Source organism: Pteropus medius, unplaced genomic scaffold (genome assembly GCF_902729225.1).
Source record: "Pteropus medius unplaced genomic scaffold, Ma_sr-lr_union100, whole genome shotgun sequence".
Taxonomy (NCBI): domain Eukaryota; kingdom Metazoa; phylum Chordata; class Mammalia; order Chiroptera; family Pteropodidae; genus Pteropus; species Pteropus medius.
In genome coordinates, this window is record NW_024340692.1 from 349878 (window position 1) to 373939 (window position 24062).

General features: G+C 32.3%; 1 protein-coding gene across 3 annotated transcripts in view; it reads right to left on the minus strand.

The window, feature by feature from the left end:
- FOCAD (focadhesin) overlaps positions 1-24062 on the minus strand; it is a 262544-nt gene that overhangs the window by 123803 nt on the left and 114679 nt on the right. For all 3 annotated transcript variants that reach the window (XM_039868697.1, XM_039868772.1, XM_039868837.1), the window contains exons 12-15: positions 13204-13308; positions 12702-12803; positions 12042-12172; positions 10083-10209 (exon numbers count right to left, since the gene is read on the minus strand). In XM_039868697.1, coding sequence (XP_039724631.1) covers positions 10083-10209; positions 12042-12172; positions 12702-12803; positions 13204-13308 — 465 coding nt within the window. The remainder of the gene's footprint in view (positions 1-10082; positions 10210-12041; positions 12173-12701; positions 12804-13203; positions 13309-24062) is intronic.

Sequence of the window (24062 nt, forward strand, 5' to 3'; positions counted from 1 at the left end):
CATGTAACCACATTTCTATAGCAATTTGGATGTTAGACTTCTTATACTCATCAGCAAGATTATCGCAAAGTTTAATACAGGATATAATGGATGCCAAATAGAGTAACTAACTTGAAAAAAGTAGCTTCTATAGTTTTGGTTTTTTAAAGTATAATAATAACATAATACAAAAAGTATAGATCTTAATTATACAGTTTGGTGAATTCTGACAAATAGACACAGTGCTGTAACCACCAAACTAATCAAGATATAGACCATGGAAATATTATGTGAGCCGCATATGCGATTTAAAATTTTCTAGTAACCACATTAAAAAAAAAGTAAAAGGAGACAGATGAAATTAATTTAAATGTTTTAATAACCCAATATTTCTAAAATGTTATCATTTAAAAATATAAATGATTTTTTAAATATTATCAATGGCACATTTTACATTTTTTTCATACGAAGGCTTTGATCTGCTATATATTTTACAGTTATAGCACATCACGATTTGAATTAGCCATAGTTCAAGTGTTTCCTAGCCACGTGCGGCTAACCGCTCCTACACTGAACAGTGCAGATTAGATCACAGTCCAGAAAATTTCCTCATGTCCCTTTCTAGTATATCCTCCTCTACTCTGCCCTAAGTCAACCACTGTTCTGATTTCTATCCCCATAGATTAATTTTGTCCATTCTTGAATTTCATAAAAGTACAATGTATGGATTTTTTTGTATGAGTGGCTTCTTTCACTGAGCATGTTTTTGAGATTCAACCATGTTGTCCCAAGTAGCATGGTTCAATCCTTTTTGTTGCTGAATAGCTTTCCACTGTACAAATAAACTAAGTAGCTTACCCACTGACCAGCTGATGGACATTTCAGTTGTTTCCAAATATGCTATTATCAATAAAGGTGAAAGAAATATTTCGTACAAGTCTTTTTGTGGACATGTTTTCATCTGCTCAAGTAAATACCTAGAAATGGAAATGTTGCATCATAAGGTAGGTTTATGTTCATCTTTATAAGAAACTGCCAAATACTTTTCCACAGTGGTTTTATCATTTTATATTCCCAACAATAATGTATGAGATATCCAATTACTTCACACCTCTTCCAACATTTGGTATTGTCAGTCTTGTTAGTTTCAGTGATTCCAGTGGTGTATACATTTCCCAATGATCAACCAGGTTGACATTTTTTCATGTGTTTACTAGCTAATCATATAACATCTTTTAAAAGAATGGCTGGGAAAAGTGATGGTAAAGTTGTTATGAAAACAGACAGACATTGTTTAAATGAAATTATTTGTAACTTTGAAATAAGGGGCACATTTTTAAGCACCACCTTAGCTAGGCAGATAATGTAAATCTAGAAGCCAAGGGGACTGCTGCAAGTACTCACTCATCCATAGGAAGCTGCTAACTGCTACTTAACACCAAGTGGTCACTGGCTTTTTCCATGTGGAAAAGCAGGCCAGGTACTACAAGAGAAAGTAGATATGTATATTTTTATTTTTAAATAATACTAGAGTTAATTTAAAATATTAATCCCATGACAATCAAACAAAATAGGCCATTAAGTTTTCAAACTTTGATTTACATAAACGTTAGTGGTTTTTATGAGGACAAACATCTTTAATATAGTAAACGTTAAACCGTTCAGGATTGTTATTGATTACTGGTCAAAGATGACACCTATTGAGACAAGGGCTGGCAATCTACCAAAGGCAGATGACAAAATCATTTTGAGTGGCAAGGCAACAATATCCCAGATAAAGTTAAAAACAAACAATTAGCCAGGGCAGCTTCGCTTTCCTCTCTCCTACCAACCCTCCTACATGATAGAATATATGTTATTGTATTCTTATTCTTAAATGACCATTCTCATTATGTATATTTTAGTTTTGAGGAAGAATGAAGGTAACAACTAATAATGCTTCATAGTTCTGCCTTCCTAGTAGTATCTGCATTATTTGGGGAGAGCAGAAGAAAGATGTATATTGGTGGGATGTAAAACAGTACAGCTTCTTTGGAAAACAGTCTAGCAGGTCTCTAGTGGTTAAACATTGGATTATATGACTCAGTAATTCCACTCTTAGATATATACCCTAGAAATATGAAACATATGTCCACACAAGAACTTGTGCATAAATGTTCACGACAGCATTATTCATTACAGCCCCAAAGTAGAAACAACCCGAATGTCTATCAACTGATGAATGGATAAATAAAATGCAATATTACATACAACACAATATTACTCAGCCATAAAAAGGAATGAAATAATGATACATGCTACGACAGAGATGAACCTTGAAAACATTATGCTAAGTGAAAGAAGCCAGACACAAAAGACCACTTATTGCATGAGTCCATTTATATGAAATGTTAGAAAGAGGCAAATCTATACAGAAATAAAATAGATTACTGGTTCCCTAGGGCTGGAGAGTATGAAGGACATGGAGTTTCTTTTGGGATGATATTGTTCTAAAATTGACTGTGGTAATAGATACATAACTCTGTGAATATTTAAAAAGCCATGGAATTGTACACTGTAAATGAGTTAGTTGTATAGTATGTGAATTATATCTCATTACAGCTGTTTACATAAACAAGAAAGAAAAACTAAAGGTACCGGTTAGTCGGAGCCTCCCTCTTCTAGTCCCAAATATTCTTTTCCTCTGCTGCTTGAGGTTTAGAGAAATATTCCTTTGATGTCTTATATCTCTCCTCTACACTATTTCTAAATTGCAAATATATTTAGTGTACTTAACACAATGTTCTCTCCTACTAGACTGTGAGCTCCCAGAAGGCCAAAAATGTCTCATAAATCTTCATATCCAAGGAACCTTGCACAGCCTGGCTTACATTTTCAATATTTTTAAGGTTAACGCTTTTTGTGTTCTGCCTAGGGAGTCCTTGCCTAATGTTTGCTGTTGCAGTGGACACGGGGTTTGAAGGGGAATTGCATCGCCTCCTTTTCCCTTGCTCTCCTCACTACCTCTACTCATCAGAGGATGAATAAATGACAACTTGGCAGAACACTTCTGAAAGGCTGCCAACCTTCCTACTTGAACATCTCCTGGAACAAGCAACAGACTTTATAAGATTATGAGATAAATAGGATCCTTTCTACACTTACAACCCATAAATTCATAAAGCAAAAGAATGACAAAACATTTTAAAAGTATAAAATAAAAGCTAAAAAAATCTGAGGTATGGATTTAAATATGATCTCTAGTTAATGAGATGAATTTTAAAAGACTCAAACAATACACAAATAGTTTTATTTCTAGTTTTAAAGATAAAACTAATAAAAATAGATTCAACTTCTTATAATTTCTACTTCAAAGTCTATAATAGATTATTAAATCACTACTCATCCTTTTTTATTAATAACCTCCAAAACCCAAAAGCTAAACTTACATAGGGCAAATTCACTGTGAGGAAAGAACATTCAATTTAGACCTTTCTTTCCTTAATGACAGTTAGTAATCTTTGACCAGAAGGGATTCTGGGGTCCTGGTAACAAGCAGAATGATAAGAAGGAATGCTGTCCTAGACTCGATGTAGTGGTGACACAATTGAATTGTTCTTGCTAATAACAAATAATCTGCCAGAAACTTGAGTACAAATTGCTACATCCCACCTCCCTCTCTTGTTCAGGTAGACATGGAGAGGTTATTTACTGAAAAAATAACCTACCTAGTTAATAAGATCATATTCTTAAACTTCTGAAACATTTAGCTCAAGAAAATAATCCCAAAGAAAGGAAAAACTTTATATACGTAATTACTTCTTAAACTATTAATTACAAGGAAAGAAAAGTGGGAGGCAACTTAAAAATCCAATCAAAAATGAATTATTTGATTACTTAAGAGACTTTCACTCAATGGAAAGTAATTAAGCCACTAAAATATGTAACAGCATCAAAAGTCTTTGTAGTAAAATATAAATAGAGAAGATGAAAACTGTAAAACATGTGTTTAAATAAAATATAATGAGAAGGGATATGGAAAAATTAAAATGCTTTTGTAAGAGGTTGATTAGAAATGCTAATTTTTTTTCATTATCCAAAGTAAATGTGATGATATAAACACCAAGTGTCTTTAAAAGAGGGATAAATACACTTTAATGCATCTTTAAAATAAAAATCTAAATATAATCCATAAAAACACTGAAAATTATTATTTTAGCTAAAAACATTTTTTCATTAAAATCTTTATGCAAAGCCTAAATATCATAAAATCTGACGCATTAGCCAATCACAAAGGAAATACAGTATAGGAAAAGAGTCCAAATATCATGCTCATAAAAAGATTTCTCCAATATCACAACATGACAAAATCAACTAAATACAAACGTGCATAGTGATATCATGTGAATTATATCTTAATAAAGCTATGTTTAAAACAAACAAACAAACATAGTGATTAAGAAATAGACTTTGAATGAGACAGACCTGAGTTTGAATCCTGACTTTATCACATTTTAGCTGGATGACTTTGGGCTATTATTTAATCTCTGTCAGCCTCCCAGATAAAACAGTAGCTATTACAGGGAGGGCTTTTTTAGTAATATTAACTGAGCTAATAAATATAATAATTATAGTATATATGCTTACTATATAGAAAGCACTCAGCAAATCAATAGATGCCTAATACTACTATTAGTAAAACATCTCTAATTTTTCCAGATGGAAGCATTCTTCTAATTTCATATGAAAACAAAGAAAATGTTGTCTATGGACAAAGTAGAATATATGTGTCTTCATCTGATATTTTTGTACGATTTCATAAGTTCTTTGTAGTAAAAGACCCATTTAAAAAAAAAGTTCATGATTTCCTTCACTTAGAAGCATGAGGACAAAATTGTTTTTCTAATCACTCTTGTAGAGACAAAATATAACTTGGCTGACAAGAAAAGTTAAAAGCAATGAAGAGAATATTTAAAGCATCTGAATTTCTCCACAAAGATATACAATGGTCAATAAACACAGGAAAAAATGCTCAATATCTTTAGTCATTACAGAAATGCAAATTGAAGCCACAGGAGATAATACTTCACACTCACTAGGATGGCTTAGTTTAAAAAAAAAAAAGGCAGATAATAGCAAGTATTGCTGAGGACGAGGAGAAATTAGAACATGCATACTCTGCTGGTGGGAATGTGAAATGGCACAGCCATTTGGAAAAGAGTCTGGCTGTTCCTTACATGGTTAAACACAGAACAGCCATACGATCTGGCAATCCCATTCCTAAATTATACCCCTCAAGAATGAAAACATATGTCCATGCAAAAATCTGTACATAAATGTTCATAGCAGCACTATTCATAATAGCCAAAAGCAGGAAAAAACCCAAATGTCCATCAACTGATGAATGGATAAATAAAATATAGGATAGCTATACAGAATATTATTTGACCACAAAAAGAAATGAAGCATTAGTACATGCTACAACAGCGATGAACCTTGAAAACATGTTAAATGAGAGAAGCCAGTCACAAAAGACAATATATTGTGTGATGCTACTGATATGAAAAGTCCAGAATAGGCAAATCCATAGAGACAGAAAGTAGATTAGTGGTTCCCTAGGGCTAGAGGGGATTGGGCAGGGAGGCGGGGTGGGGATGAGAGTGAAAGGGTTCAGGATTTTTTAGGGAAGGTAATAAAATGTTCTAAAATTGATGGCTGTGTAACTCTGTAAATATACTAAAAACCATTAAATTGTATACATTAAATGGATAATATGATGGTATGTGAAATATATCTCAGTAAAACTTTTTTAAAAGAGATAATATTGCTCCTCAGAGCCGTAACCTTGTATTGAGTCAAAAAGAAGAAAATTAAGGCGAATGGGGCAAAAGTGATGAGATGAGAAAGCTGAATGGCAAAAATAAGGAAGAGAGAATGCAAGAATATTAATTTTCCTTTGAAAATGAAAAACCCTCAGCTTGAAGGCAAAGAAAACTATTTTTTTTCAATATGCATATTTTTCAAGGGAAAGAAGCCTCAGAATAACATAAGAACACTAGACTTGGATAGAATCTTGGGTCTAGTTCCCTTTTTTAAAAAAATTTATTAGCCATGTGACCTTGGAAAAGTGACTTAAATTGCTAGAGCCTCTGTTTCTTCTGTTTAAAATTAATCCCCATATCATAAAATGCCCCAAATCATACCAGGAACCCAAGAAATAGGAGCTATAATTTTTTAAAATTAGTTCGGCCTGAAAAGAAATTTGTAAGTCCTAAATCAGTAATATATCAAAAGTGTTAAGGAAAAAATGTTTCTCCTTTCCAATTCCAAAATGCCAAACTGCATTTTTATCTTTATGATCAATAAAGATTCCTAGAACTTCTTCAGATTTTTTTCTTTTTTAAGTAAAGCAACACCAAAGAAAACCATTTGGAAACACGATCTTCACCTTGACAGAGTTGGCATTTGAATGGAATCCACCCTCTCAACCTCTCGCTGGAGACCATGATAAATGCAGCAATTGCAGGCTTAAGCTGACCCAACCAAGGACAAATGAATTTCATGATAGTGACTTTCAAAACTGAAGAGTCCACTGTCAACCTTAAGAAAAAGAGCTCTTCTTATATACGTGTACACTTATTATACAAAGGCAAGGATGGTAAAACCCATTAAAATCCAATTTTGTATGGTTTTCCAACTGAGGTGTTTTCTTAAAGATAGAATTATTCAATTTATTCTTTTATCTTTACTGATTTTTAAAGTTTCATTGCCTTAGGTTGTCTTTCTGTATTCTTAATTATATTTGATAGTCAGGGATCTAAAGAGCAATGGATAGGCAAATCTCTACCAAATGCTCCTGGTAGACTTATAACTATGCTATTTTCATTCTTGAAACCCTTGGCAGCGATCAATGCTTCACACATGAAATCAATTAGAAGACAGAATAAACAGCCTCACCAGAATGCATGCTGGCTTCTGTGGATAGCATACTGGCAAAAAACTCCCCAAAAGATTAGCCCAAAATTAGTAAATCTGACCTGACAAGGGCCACTGTATTGAGTACATTTTACAACTTTAACACACATCATAGGACATAACAGCAGCCGTTTCACAACTAATGAACATACACAAAAGAAGCTTGGAAAGGCTAAAAAAGGAAGATATATTATTACCATCTAGGCTCATCAAGGGGGAATAGACTATATCTACTTATGTAGATGAATATAAAGCTATTCATTACCAAACATAAAAAAGAATATTTTTATTACCAAAACTAACAGCGATGCAATCAGTTTCAATAAATTCCACTACCCAGGACATATGTAATATCTATAAGGAAAACATGATAAATAACACTTATTTACCACTAGTAAGTATCAATAAAATAGTGGGCTCATCCTCTAGAGAAGAAAGATCGAAAACAGGGGATAAAAAAATAAGTATTCTTTATAATAAAATGATGTTAACTGATTGCTGGTATTGCTTTGATTTATCAATGCTCATCTTATCACAAAGAAAGATTTAAAGGGGTTAGCATCTATTTGTTAGACAACATTTTAGTTGAAGTTTCTTAAAAGTGAATTTTGATGAAAAATATTATATTGAACCTGGATTTTATAACATTAAAAGAGAGAAGGGGTGTAGAGAGAGAAACACAATGAGAAAAAGAAATGCCTTTAAACAAGCAAAGGATTATTAAAGTATCAAAATAAGAAATAGGATTTACTAAATAAAATACCTAAACATGATACCTCAATTCTTCTAGAGGACAATGGAATGTTAAAAGCAAGGTAGTTGCTATAGGCTGAATGTTTGTAAACTCTCCAAAATTCAGGTTAAAATCCTAATCTCCAAAGTAATAATATTAGGAGATGGGAGTCTTCGGAAGGTTTAGGGCATGAGGGTAGAGCTTTCGTGATTGTGATTAGTGTGCTTACAAAGAGACTCAGAGAGCTATCTTTCCCCTTCTGCTGTGTGAGATTACAGTGAAAAGACACCTGTCTATGAGAAAGACGGCCATTCATGAATCAGGAAGTAGGCGCATACCAGACACCGAATATGCCAGCACTTTGATCTTGGACTTCCCAGACTCCAAAACTGTGAGAAATAAATGTCTGTTAATAACCCAGTTTATTTTATTTTTGTTATAGCAATACAAATGGATTCAGATAGTAATATAGTATAATAGTGAGCTCAAAATTATCATTATGGGCAGTTGTTTGGATTGGGGGGGGAATAGATTTGGGGCCAAATATTCAACAATCCAAAATGGACTCCTTTAAGTATAGAAAGAAGTACCAGGAGTCTCAGCAGTGAAGGAATAGGATACCATTTGGAGAAAGATATTAAGTCACTATCATATGTTATGTGAGTTTTAGGAAAAAGATAAAAAAAGTCTACTTAAACCTCTCTCATGGAACTGACTACATCTAATTGTATACCAATTTTATAGGAGCAAGTTCAACATTTAAAGAGCACCTGTGTGAGCAGACATTATGTTAGGTGTTGTTTTGTGTGTGTGATCTCATTTTATCATCATTTGAAGAAATAGAGAGTTTATTAATTAAAGAGAGTATATTAGTTAAAGGACACACAGCTAGTAAATGGTCTGTTATCAGGTTCAGTCCCGTGACTGCCTTAAAAAAAGATGCTTTCTACCACACTGGGAAACATTTTCATAGCTCCAGCACTAACTACAATGAATGGCATCCTAGAAAAATGGGACGAAAAAAATCAGTGCCACACTCTGAGAATTTCTTATTAATTAATAAGCATTAATAGACAATAGAGACTTATAGAGACAGCAGAGGGTGGACGGAGAACACAATGGAATTATAGACACAATAAGACAAAATCAATATTTTTTTAGGGAGAAAAAGTCAATTTCAGAAACAAGTTGATTTCTATTTGGAAAAAATAATAAAAAGGAAATACTCCACAATGCTAACAGCGGTCACCTTTTGGAGGTGAAAGTATAGAATTCATGTTCTCAAAGCTTCTGTTAAAAACAAGGTTTAGAATTATGATGAAAATACTATAATTACTAAAGTGACGCTTCCCGAATCCAGAAGACTGATTGAAGCAATAAAATACAAAAGTCCTTGGTTATGTGTAATATCCCCCTGCTGTAAGAGCCCCCTGCCATGAAACCCTAACAACCTTGCCAACTACTGGGCACTGAAAGCCATGTGCTTAGCACACATTGGTTCGTGAACAGTAATGATGTTTCCTGCCTGCTAAAAATCAGTGGTTACTCAAAAGTACATTAATTTATTCTCATACCAAGATCTTGAGTAAATATCTAACCTCTGTTTGAGGTCTATTTTCTTCATCTATAAAATGGTGTTATAACCCTATATTGCAGAGTTGTCAAGGAACCGAAATGAAAAGTGCTTAGCACAAGATGAGCACATAAACACTCGCTATAGTTCCTGCTTGTATTATTATATTCATTATCATAATATCAACCATAATTACCATAAGCGAAAAGAATTCTACTTAGTCTCATTCTTTAAAGTTATGTAGGTATGTTAACTCTATCAAAATTTTGATTAGGCCAGTAAATGATCTTTGATGTAATTACCACATTTCTCCAAAACAGTAAAGATTCTCTCTGCTGTGCTATAATTTTGGGAGTGGTCTAAAGTTCAGAAAATGATTTAAAGGCACAGTTCTAACATCGATCCATCCAATCTGATCAGTAGGAAGAAAGGATCCTTTGCCAGTCTTCAAGCTAACAATAATTTTTGCTGACTATAAAACTTCCGCTAGTCCATGCCAATTTCCTCACCTCATTTACTTACTTATAAGACTCTCTAATCACAAAACTAAGAAGCAAATGCACTCGGGAGTTCTATAAGCATAACTTTCCCTTCTATATTAACAAAAATAAATAACAGAATAAATAAGCCTCTAGAGAATGTCTATATAACCAGATGTTTCAAGACTCCTCTCTACAAATAATGTGTAAAGCAGAAGGTCTTGCTTCACTCTTTCAAACAAAAACTTCTGGGAATGAATATTTAAACTTTTAGTTATTTGACTCTAATCTTACATTCTTGTAACTAATAAGCCTTGTAAATTATTTTCTTCAAAATTATACGGAACCATGAAAAAACACCTACCTCAGCTTGGCAGAGTGCATGAAGACCTTGTAACACCAAAGCTGCTGGACTAGCTTGATCGGGCTTGGTGCATTCATTCAACACCTGGGAAATAGCTGCCAACATATCTGCACCATGCTGATATGGCCTACAGGAAATGAAAGTTTAGAAACAAGATTACAGCCAAAGAACTATATTACCACTCCCAGGTCTTTTGCCTGAATAAAAAAGCATTAATGCCTTTCTTTACTCTTGTGCCTACTAAATGTTGACCCTCAAATAATAACAACCATGTGTTTTTCTTCAAATCTTTGCATCATCATTTCTACTATAACTTAAGGCTCAGTTTTGATATAGAAATATTATCCAAAAGAGAAGACACTTGTTAACAAAGTTTATTTTCTCTAATACATAAATTTTCTGAATTGACAAAATCTCAAGTCTACAGTAATGGTGAAAAGAGCTGACTTACCTTATTGAAATTATCAATAAAGACAGAACTACTCTCGCTGGGAGGATGCTCTGGTGTCAGACACTGACTACAAAAGCAGGGATTGAGGATGAGAAGATGATAAAAATAATAATATGTATTATAACTGACTGAGCACCTATCTCATGCCAGGCACTGTGCTGGATTCACTCACTCTTCTTCCTCCTTTCCCCCTCTACCCTATTCCACATATATTGTGCTATCCTCAGAATGCTTTTAACTGCATAAAGAAACACTCGGGTCCATCTTCTGCATACCTTGTAATCCCCCAGTGGTATAATCCTTTTCTCTAACAAAATATCAATTGACAAAATTACCTGACTGGATTCTATAGTTTCACTGTTTGGCAAATGCAAATCGTTTTCCAAAACTGGAAAAATCTGATGGATCTTGAGGTAACTAAAAGGAGCATTGAATAAGTTCTCAAGAGACTGATGTGGTTTGATATTTAACCTCTCCTGAGCTGCAGGTTTAAGTATGTAAAATTAAAATGTCAGCTAATAACCTTTCATCTCGAAAAATTTTTTCCTCACCAATACAAGATCATCCAAACTCTTAGGTCTTGAGTTACACATATGCAAATTTTAGAGGTCATTTTTGTGTTGCCAAATGGCTAAAGCTTAGAAAAAGCAGTGGAACTGCTGAGGCTTAGATATAGCCTGATCTCAGATTTTTCTTGAAACAGGAATCATTCACATTATCGCCACCTGGGCCAACTCATTCATTGCACAACTTCAGGAAGTACCATTAACAGTGTTGTCATTGACAGAAGTGAGAACAAAGATCTCAGGAATTCTGCAGTGCAGCGGTTAAACAGATGAAACTGTATGATTACAACTAATTTCAAATATATCAAATCTATTTCCTTGGTAAGTATTTTTACCTTACCCTATTCAAGAAAAAAGAAACCTGGCAACGTGGAGCTTTACTTAGTGTTATTGCAGTCTTTATCACCTTTTACCTATTTATTAATCCATACTCTAGAACAGAAGAGTTGTCTCCCTAATATCTTCATGTCTTCCTAAACCCCAGAACATAAATAGGAATTAAAAAATCACTTCCTTCCTTATAATAATTTCCAATAATTAATTCCATGCAATGAGTCATGAATTAAAACTCCTTATAAAAATCAGGCATAACATAGGGAGAATATAAGAACAGTTTGACTACAATCCATCCTTAGGTTTCAGAGATTTATACAGAAAAATAGAAAACATATGTTTTATTACAATACTAAATTATTATCCAGAAAAGAATATAAATATCCCATAAAGCTAGATATAAGACTAGACCTGAAAAGACATACTTGCTTCTCAAAATTACTGTCTAATACTACTAAATTTTACAATTAGAAAACTTCAATTGAAAATTAATTTATTCTTACTCAAATATCCTCTGCCTATCTTTCCTAGCTTCTTGCTTGCAATAAAAAAATTAAATGCAAAATAATATAGCACGATATACATTCCCAAGGGTTAAGCACATCTTACCTTCGCTTACATATGTCTCTGATGGATGCTGCTTTAGCAATCAATTTCTCCCACTGGACCTCCTTACCCGCAGAGAGAGAGGGTACATCAGACATTGCCATGAAACGCTGCAGTTCAGGATAGACGCGATCCTAAGAAGGGAATTTCATGAAAAAGGTAATTTCCCCGCTTGAGTTGAATCATCATTATCTCCTTTTATGTAGCAATTTCACCTCCAAACCACATATTTGCATTGCAAATTATAATGTATTTCTTCTAATCAGCAAAGAAGAATGACGTTGTGATTGCTGGAGATTTTCTTACAGACCTGTATACTGTTCATTGTATAAAATAAGAAAAAAGTGGCTAAATCTCACCCTAATTACAAAGGCTTTTAATCACTTATAATCATATTTCTATTAATTTTTCCACACAAATGGAAAAATAAATTTCAGAATTTAAGAAATAAGATTATTTTCTATTCTCAGTTTCTCTGAGTAAATCACTACTAACTGGACACAGATTAAAAGCCTCATGTTAAATTGAAATTTCACAATGCAATCATTGATGCTACTCACTAATACTACTATATCAAAGTACTGTCACGCATAATGACAAAATTAGTTTTTTACACCGAAAGAAACATGTTTAATACTCACACAAGTGTATATCTTAGCTTACCTGCTTTTCCCACAAAGATGTCAATAAGCGCAAAGTGACAGCTCTTAGTTGTGGAGTAGTTCCAAGAAGTTGGATTACTCGTAGAATTTGTCCAACGCACACCTAGAAGACATTGAAGAAATTTAAGTTTCATAAATGTAAATTTAGATAATCCAATGTTACTGAAATAATCTAAATACCTCTTATTATAAAATAAAGGCCTAAATAGAAGCTTATTACAGTATTTCTAATCCTCCCAAAGGTTGGGGATAGCTTTGGGAGGGGAGAGCTAGCAACCCTGGGAATGTAAAGACCTTATTTCTGGTATCACTAATGGGGAAACTTATAAAAATGATTTAAAAGAATTACTTCTTAAATACTGTAATAAATATTTTAGACCCAACAAGGGAAGTAGTGATCATAGCAAAATTATCTAAATTTCATATAATACCAAGCAAAATTCAATGTATTATTCATGCCTCATTCTCCTTTTGCTCCCAAGTAAGTTGGTTAATATACGAACCTTGTGAACACCAAGTGTAGGTAAAGTATATAAGATATCATTGTATAATATAGGTTCCAGTGGTCTTCCTAATTTGAACATCAAAACTGGAATTAAATTTGGTACCTAAAATAAATTTTAAAACATATTAATATGATTCTAAAAGAAATTAATCTATAAAGCAATCATTATTTCATTTTTCTTTAAAATAGTAATATAAATACATACAAATTAGAAGACTAAAAAATGTCAGAAATTTGTTAATGGTAATTCGATAGTAACACTCACATTCTATCTTTTATAATTAGCTGCCAAACACCAATCAGAAAATGTTTTTCTTAAACTATGACATTAACTCTCAGCAATACAGAACTAGTTAAGACATATCCTGTCCCAAAGAAATATATAGTTCTAATGAGCAGCTAATACTTAGGATATATAAACAATAAAGTAACTCCATGGAGTGAAATAGCCAATTATGTTATTCCAATATGAAATAATTGAAATCAGTTGTACTGTAACAGGTGTCAACTGGCAAAAATTTCTCTCCAGGTCCCCATTTCAACCCCTCTGCATAACACAATAAAATGAGAAGAGCAATTCATTTGTGGGTCAGGAGACTTAATGATGTTAAGGTAATAATGTTAAGGTGGTAATATTTCCCAAGTAGATCTACAGAGTCAATGTAATTCCTATCAAAATCCCTGATGGCTTCTTTGCCAAAATTGAGAAAGCAATCCTAAAATTCACATAGAAAAGCAAGGGATCCCGAATAGCCAAAACAATCTTGACAAAAAACAAAGTTTGAGAACTCAAAACTTCCCATTTTCAAATTTTACTACAAATCCACAGTAATCAAAACAGTATGATACTGGCTTAGGAGTAGAAATATAGATCAATGGGAAAAAAAACTCAGAGTCCTGAAATAAATCCTTAATGTTTAATTAATTTTTGATAAATATGCCAAGAAAATAAAATGGAGAAAGAAAAGTTTCTTTAAAAAATTGTGCTGGATTTCAACAACTGGATATTCACATGCAAAAAATTTAATTTGGACCCCTTCCTCACACTGCATGTAAAAATGAATCTAAAATAAATTTTAGATCTAAATGTAAGAGGTAAAACTATAAAATTCTTAAAGTAAAATACAGTTGGCCCTTGAATAACATGGGTTAGGAGCGTTAACCTCCTGTGCAGTCAAAAATTTGCATATAACTACTATAGGAGTAAATTTTTGTGACCTTGGGTTAGGCAATGCCTTTAAAGATGTGACACCAAAACCACAAGCAAGAAAAGAGAAAAAAAATAGACTGAGTTAAAAATATTTGTCAAAATATACTATAAAGAAAAGAAAAGAAATCCCACAGAATGAGAGAAATATTTGCAAATCATATATCTAATAAAGAACTTGTATCCAAAATATATAAAGAATATTTACAACTCAATAATGAAAGGACAAATAACCCGATTTTAAAAAAGGCAAAGAATCTGAACAGATATTTCTCCAAAGAAGATAAACAAACGGCTAATAAAGACAGGAAAAGATATTCAACCATCATTAGCCGTGCCCTAAATACAAATCAAAACCAGAATGATATACCACTTCATACCCAATAGAATGCTTGTAATAAAAAAAAGACAGAAAACAGCAAGTGCTGGCAAGCATGTGGAGAAACAGGGACCCTTATACACTGCTAGTGGAAATATAAAATGGCACAGACCCTTTGGGAAACAGTCTGGCAGTTTTTTAAATGATTAAACAGAATTACCATATAAGCTAGCAATTCTACTCCTCGGTATCTACCAAAGAGAAATAAAAACATAACCACACAAAAACCTGTACATAAATGTTCATAACAGTGTAATTCATAATAGCCAAACAATGGAATCAACTCAAATGTCCATCAACTGATGAAAGGATAAATAAAATGTGGTCTGGCCATATAATGTTATATTATTTGGCCATAAAAAGGAAAAGGAATCAATATGGATGAAACTTGAAAACATTATGTGAAGTTAAAGAAGCCAGTCACAAAAGACTACATATTGTATGATTCCGTTTATATAAAATGTCCAGAATAGGCAAATCTATGGAGGCAGAAAGTAATTGCTTAAGATGGAGGAACTGTAGGAGAAATGGGGAGTGATTGCTAATGGGTACAAGGTTTCTTTTGGGGTGATTAAAATGTCCTCAATTTATTTGTAAATATGTTTGCACAATACTGTATATATACTGAGTCACTGAATTATACACTTTAAATGAATGAATTATATGGCATATGAACTATACATAAATCTAGTTTTTATTTTAAAAATTCAATTCAATTCAAAATCATTGAGTGAATACCTACTATGATGGAGAAACTGCTTGATGGCACAAAAACATTTTATTTTCCTTATAGTGTATTTCACAGTTTTGTTGTCCAGGATTTGTTAAATTTCTTCTATCTGCTATAATCTTAGAAAGCCTATTCAGTCTTAGCTTAGAAGGCATCACCCTGATTCAATTTCAAAGAGGAAAAAATCCTCTTAACCCTACCAACAAAAATTTGACAGTTAAATATTAATTCATTAGTGGGCCTGACCATTATATACCATGGCAGCATTTGGAGCTATACATGTAATGGCTATAGACTCTCAACACACAGCCAGGATTTGTGGTGTTTTTAATAATTGCTGAGGCTCTACTGGAACAGAAGTTTCAACATCTTCACCTTGAGTAAATGAAGGGAGACAAATTTTTTAAATGGCTTCCTATTCCCCATTTTAATTAAAAACAAAAGGTTATCTTAGATTGTACTATATGTGTCTCAATGAATTACTTCTTCTGGGAAGATTTCTACCAAGACACTTTGACAGATTCTTAGTTCTGGGAAGGGTAATCAGTACATTTAGTGGCATTTTATAAAATAATGTATTTAGTTGTACGGCTTTTAAACAGTTGTTTTAATTACATTGTCAGGAAATAAATAAAGTACCAAAGACTCCAGTTCCTTTGAGTCTTAGACCTAAAGAAGTATGTAAGGGAATTTATTTTCTATGGCAAGTTCAAAAATGAAAAAACAAAGTGAAAAACTTTTACAGTAAATAATCTTAGATTTAATACAGTTCTTAAGGCTACTATGGCAGAAATCAAATCCTCAAGTCAATAGAAAAAACAAAATAGGTGTTATTTAGATAGGAGAACACAGATATAGATATATAGGTGTGGAAAAATTTTTTGCATAAAGTATGGACTGTTGTTTTCCTAATGAAATAACATATGTGTATTTATTGATTTACTTGAGATGTCATTATAAGCTCTTGATTCCTCTGGTCTTGGGCCTTCTACTCTCTGGAGGTGGAAAAGAGAATGAATCTCTGACTTTATATTAAATTTAAAATAAGCTGGTAAGTGCCCTATAATTCACTGACTCAAGACATTTTAGGTTTCCTAAAACACAGTGCTTTCTTTTCCTTCCTTCAGAGCTCAAATCCTTGATAAACAAACCAATTTAAAATGATGGGATTATTAAGGAGCCCCTATAAGACTATCAACAGACTTCTAAGCAAAATCTTGCAAGCCAGAAGGGGTAAAGGATGGTATATTCAAAGTGCTAAAAGAGAAAAACAGCCAGCCAAGAACACTATATCGAGCAAACTTTCCTTCAAAACTGAAAGAGAAATAAAGACTGTTTCAGATATACAAAAGCTGAGAGAGTTCATCCATTAGAACTGCCTTACAAGATATTCTAACAGGAGTCCTTCAGGTTGGAAGAAAAAGACACTAGACAGCAACACAAAAGTATAGTAAAGTATAAAGCTCCCTGATAAAAGTAAATATATAGGAAAATAGAGAATATTGTAATCCTGTAATAGTAGTGTATAAATCACTTTTGGTTCTGGTATGGATGTTCAAAAACAAAAGTATAAATAACTACGAGTATAAAAATATGTTAATACACAATGTACAAAGATGTAATTTGTTACATCAATAACAAAGTGTATGAAGGAATAAAAAAGAACTTCTGCATGTGACTGAAGTTACCAGCTTAAAATAGACTGTTATAACTATAAGATGTTTTCTGCAAGCCCCCATGGTAACCACAAAGAAAATACCTATAGAAGGTACACAAAAGAAAATGAGTAAGGAAACGAAGCATGTCACTATTTTAAAAAATCGATGAAAAACACAAAGGCAGCAAGAGAGGGAAACAGGGACAAAAAAAAGCTGTAATACAAACAATTTTAAAAAATGGCAATAGTAAGTCTTATAAGAGATAGCTATAATTACTTTGAATGTAAATGAATTAAAATCCCCAAACAAAAGACAAAGTAGCTAAAAGAATAAAAAACAAGATACAGTTATTTGATGTATACAAAAGATTCACTTTACCATTAAGGACACATATAGGCTAAAAGTGAAAGGATAAAAACAAGATACTCCATGCAAATAGTAAACAAAAGAAAGGAACGGTAACCATACTTGTATCATACAGAACAGACTTTAAGTCAAAAACTGTCACAAGAGACAAAGGACATTATATAACGATAAAAGGGTTAATTCACCAGGAAGATAAAACAGTTATAAATATATATATATGCGCCCAACATCACAGCAATATGGGTATTCCCAAATATATGAAGCAAACACTAACAGAACTGAAGAGGGAAATAGACAGTAACACAAATAATAGTAGGAAATTTCATTACACCACTTTCAATAATGGATAGAACACCTAGACAGATCAATAAGGGAAGAGAGGACATGAATAACACTGTAGACCAAATGGACTTATGAGACACATATAGAACATCCACCTAATGAGAGTAAAATACAAATTCTTCTCAAGCACACACAGAACATCCTCCAAGATAAATCACGTTAGGTCACAAAATAATTCTTAACAACTTTAAGACGACTGAAATCATGTCAAGTATCTTTTCTGACCACAATAAAATGAAGCTAGAACTGAACAACAGTTAAGAAAAAAAATTCACTAATAAATGGAAACTCAACAAAATACTCTTGAACAACCAATGGGTCAAATAAGAAAAATAAAAGGAAATTAAAAAATATTTTGAGACTAATAAAAAAAGAAAACACAATATACCAAAAACTTATGGGATGCAGCAAAAGCATCACTCAGAGTAAAGTTTATAAAGGTAAATGCCTACACTGAAAAACGAAAAGGATCTCAAATAAACAAGGTAACTTTGTATCTCAAGGAACTAGAAAAAGAATAAACTAAGCCCAAAGTTAGTACAAGGAAAGAAATAATAAAGATTAAAGCAGAAATAAATTAAACAAAGACTAGGAAAATCAACAAAATTGAGTTGGTATTTTAAAAGATCAACAAAATTGATAACCTGTGAGCTAGACTAAGGAAAAAAAGTAGACTCAAAATCAGAAATGAAAAAGGAAACATCATAACTGATGCCACAGAAATAAAAAAGATGATACAACTATATACAATTATACTACAATAAATGTGATAACCTAGAAGAAATGGATAAACTCCTAGAAACATACAACTTACTAAGACTGAATCATGAAGAAATAGAAAAGCTGAACAAATAACAAATAAGATTTAATCGGCAATCAAAAACCTCCCAAAATAGAAAAGCCTGGGACCAGGTGGCTTTTTAGATGAATTCTACCAAAACTTTAAAGAACACCAATCTTTCTTAAACTCTTACCAAAACAGTGAAGAGGCAGGAACACTTCCAAACTCATTTTATGACACTAGCACTACTCTCATACTAAAGCCAGATAAAGACACTACCAAAAAAAAAAAAAAGAAAAGAAAAGAAAACTACAGGTCAATATCCCTAATAAACATATGTGTACAAGTTCTTAGCAAAATACTAGCAAGCAGAATTCAATAGCACTTTAAAGAATCATACACCATGACCAAGTGGAATTTATCCCTGGAATGCAAAAATGATTCAACATATAAAAATCAATCAATGTGATAAACTACATTGACTGAATGATAAAAATCACACAATTATCTCAATAGACACCCCAAAAATCATTTGACAAAACTCAACACTCTTTCGTGATAAAAAAAAAATCACTAAACTAGAAATAGAAGGAAATGACCACAACATAATAAAATCTCTTTATTAATAACCTATAGCTAATACCATAGTGAACAGTAAAAAACTGAAAGCTTTCCCACTAAAATCAGAAATAAGGCAAGGATGCTCACTCTTACTATTTCTATTCATAGTACATAGTATTAGTAGAACATAGAACATAGTATTGTCACAGCCAGACCAAGTAAGAAAAGTCATCTGAATCAGAAAGGAAGAAGTAAGATTATCTGAGTCCACAAACAACATAATCTTATATGTAGAAACTAAAGATTCCACACAGAAAAAGTTAGTTAAAACTAATAAATTAATTCAGAAAAGTTGCAGGATACAAAATCAACAAAATCAAGCTCAGTTGTGTTTTCATACACCAACAACAAACAATCTGAAAGAAAAATAAGAAAATCTCATTTAAAATAGCACCAACAAACAAACAAAAAAACTTAGGAATAAACTATATAAGTCGTATACTAAAAACTACAAAACACTGCTTAAAGAAATTAAAGAGAACATAAATAAATGGAAATACATTTTGTATTCATATACTGAAAACATAATATTGTTAAAATGTCCATAGTACCCAAAGCTAATCTACAGCTTCAATGCAATTACTATCAAAATCTCAATGGAGCACTTTTGCACAGTAGAAAAAATAATCATAAAATTCATATGGAACCACAAAGGCTCGGAATAAATAAAACAATCTTGAGAAAGAAGAACAAAGCTGGGTGCTTCACACGTACTTACTTCAAAACATATTATAAAGCTACAGTAATCAAAATAGTATAATATTGGTAGAAAGATAAACATATAGACAATGGAATAGAACAGAGAACCAAGAAACAAATCCATGCATATATGGTTAATTAATTTATGACAAAGGAGTCAAGAATATACAATGGAAAAAGAACTGTCTCTCATTTTTCAACAAATTGCTGAAAAAAACTAGGTATCTACATGCAAAGAAGAATACTGGACTCTTATTTATTACACCATGCACAAAAAACAACTAAAAATGAATTAAAGGCTTAAATATCACACCTGAAACTATAAAAATTCTAGAAAAAAACATAAGAGAAAAACTTCATAATATTAGTCTTGATAATGATTTCTTAGATATGATACCATAGTACAGGCAACAAAGGCAAAACCAGACATGTGGGCCGAAATCAAACTGAAAAGCTTCTGTGTAGTAAAGGAATCAACATAGTAAAAAACACAACCTACAGAATGGTATAAAATATTTTCAAACCATGTATCTGTTAAGGGGTTAATATCCTAAATATATCAAGAACTCCTACAACTCAACAACAACAAAAAACAAACAATAACTTGATTAAAAAATGACCAAAGGACTTGAATAAACATTTCCAAAAAAAGACATAAAAATGGCCACAGGTATATGAAAAGATGCTTAACATCACTAATCATTACGGATATGCAAATAAAAACCACAAGATATCACCTCACACCTGTTAGGATGGCCATTATCGATAAAAATAGAAAATAACAAGCCTTGGTGAAGATATGGAAAAACTGGAACCTTTGTGCACTGTTGGTGGAATGTAAAATCGTATAGCTGCTATGAAAAACAGTACGAAGTTTCCTCAAAAATTAAAAATAAAATGGACATATGATCTAGCAATCTCACTTTGGAAATTTCAGGACAGGCAGTAGTCTTTTTCAAAATCTATTCGCAAGAAAATCAACTGCACAGTTGCTGTCAGCTGCCTGTTCTAAAACAATAGTCTTTTTATTGAAACACAAACTTCCGTAACATTTTATGGAATATAAAGAGAATTCAATTGTTTGACTTGCTTAACTTGGCACTGCTGGCTTTTATACTAAAACACCTGGGCATTTTCAAAAATATTTCAAAGAATTGAAATATTTCAAAAGAACTGAAATCAAGATCTCAAAGAGATATTTGCACTCCATGTTCACTGCAGCATTCTTCACAATAGCCATCAATGAATAAATGGATAAAGATGATATAAACATACAATGCAATATTATTTAGCTTTAAAAAGGGAAATCCCATCACTGTGACATGAATGAATCGTGAGGACATTATGCTATGTGAAACAAGCCAGTCACAGAAGGATAAATACTGCATGATTCTACTTGTATGAGGTATCTAAAGCAGTCAGTCTTAGAAGAAAGTAAAATGATGGTTCCCAGGGGTTAAGGGTAGGAGGGAATGGTGAGTTGCTATTCAATAGTATATTCTCTCTTGCAAGATGACAAATTGTATACAATACTGTACTGTATGTTAACATTTTGATAAGAAGGTATATTTCATGTTATGAACTTACTACGATTTTTTAAAAATCATGGGACGGTTTTCTGAGTCAGAAAAGTCTTTGTCAAATTCACTTAAACAATTTAATTTTATGGATGATGAAATTGAGGCCCAGAAGAATCATAAAGTTAGCTGGTGGCAGAATGAGGATAGGAGTCCACATCTTAGTTCACCCGAGCATTCTACCTTGGCAAAGTGAAAGCAGTCAAAGAGTCCAGGCTATCTATAACAGAATACAGAGCTCTCATGTAAGTCTCCTCCCTATATTTGGGCAAAACATACAGGAAAAAACAATCGGGAGATACAAACCTGGAGTTAATTATATAAAGAACAGAGTTTAAAATTTTAATGTGGATTTCATGAAAAATATCCATATTGGCAACACTGTATGAGGTTATACAGATAACAGAAAATTCTTTCAGACAGTTCTATAATGAAAATCATGAGTAGTGCTATCTACTTATAAATTATTAGAAATAAAGAGTTTTGTTATTATTCATTTTAGTTATCAAAAGAGAAAATATATAATTAATGTTTATAACTATCCTTCATTTTTTAAAGTATGAAATAATACTTTATTACTATGTAAGAAATATAGTAATAAATTAATATAAATAGAAAATAAAAATACCACTGGAAAAAAATAAGACATGATCATCTAACGAAAAAAGGCAAAAACTGAAAGCAGTATCTGTTTTTCTTTAACTTTTCGGACTTATGTTTTATAAAACTAGACTTGAACCACAAAAGTGAACTTTTAGTTTGTATTTTATTCATATAGTTAGATAAATGTTGAACCATCTTTGAATAAAACTTTGTCCTGTGAAAAAACAGAAGTAAATTCTAAGTATGCAAGTATATTTGCTATTTATAAAACAGTAAGATAATAGTACGTGTTAAGTTAAAAATGAAAAGATAAAACATTTTTATATAGGAATGAATATGCTTGAATGATTCATAAATACAGAAGTATAAATGAATTCCTTAATAATTTTAACATTGAAACTTTAAAAGATTATTTGTTCTACAAAGAAGGATATAACTACTATTATGGTTTTCAACATTAGTGGATTCCACCTTTCCAATTACTTGATATTTGTATTTATGGTGTCTCATTATTTAAGCAATACATTGGAAAGCAGTCCATTAACAGAAGTGTGAAAAAGCTAACCATCCCTTCCACTTATGAGGAACCTGCGGGCATGCAGCAACATCAAAGAAATGTAAATACGGTATTTTATTTTACTGTGGTTCCAATTATATTTATATAATAAATTCTAATTTAAAAAGTGGTCTAGGGTCTTGAAGAGTCAAATAAGATCAAGGGAAGAAAGGTATCTACAATAACAAAGGCCTCTACCAGTCAGTCTTCTTTATTTTTGATATTCACTCTCACCTTATTCCAGTCCTGCTCGAGCACCTGATTTACAATGACTCCTCTAATAGTCGCAGCCAACATCTACTGAACAATTACTATACTCTCCTAAGCACCTTATAGAAAATCATGATTATCACCATATTTCAAATGATAAAACTAAAGCTCATAAAGGCCAAATAATTTGCCCAAAGTAACAGTGCTAGAACATACTGGAGTTAGGATTGGACCAAAGCAATTTACCTCCAAAGCTCATACACTTGCCACTTTGACTTACCAAAGGCAAGATTGACTTCTTTTTCACCTTTGCATCTCTGGTTCCCAGCATACCATAAAATGCTTTTAGAATGCATGAACTACTCCTAATTTATCTGCTCAAATTCTATTTAACAAGCTAGATCTTATAATAATGTTACAGCTATTTGAATCTGTAAACCATTATTAAAAGCCTACCACTTGCAAAGAAAAGTACTTAAAGTTAGTACGCTAAACAAATTAACTTAGAATCAGAAAAAAAAAATCACATTATGTAAATGTTAGCAGGACATCATCAGAATATAAGTTAAGAATTTCCCAGTATATAGAAAATACGGTCAATGATACAGGAGCTCCAAGTATGGAAAAACAGAAGAACTATCACAGACTAGAATAAGAGAAAGTATCATATCACTTGAGGGGTCTGAAATTTTTGGAAGACAAAAACTATGACCTTACCCTACCTAAATTTGATTTCTGGGTTAGTCTCCTTAGCCATCCAGATCTTTATTATCTCTCAGAGACAACTGATATGTTTAGAAAATGGTATAAGAAAACTTAAATCATAAAGTAATGGCTAGCCGCACTATTAATATATAACCATCAGCAAGAAAAAGTATAATCAACATTAATTTTCTCAATTGCTAACATTTTGACAACTTGCTATAAATGATGACCATAATGACTGAATTCCTATAAGCATAAAATTTCCTTCCTGAACTGACTGGCAGAACAAAAGTTAAAAGCCAGTGTCTGATAAGTATAATGTATGTATTTTTTCCTTTCAATTAGGTACAGTCAGTTTCTACTACTGTCACTAGCAATGTGTTTTATATCAGAGAGTTGGAAGAAGAGTATGAATGCCTCCCA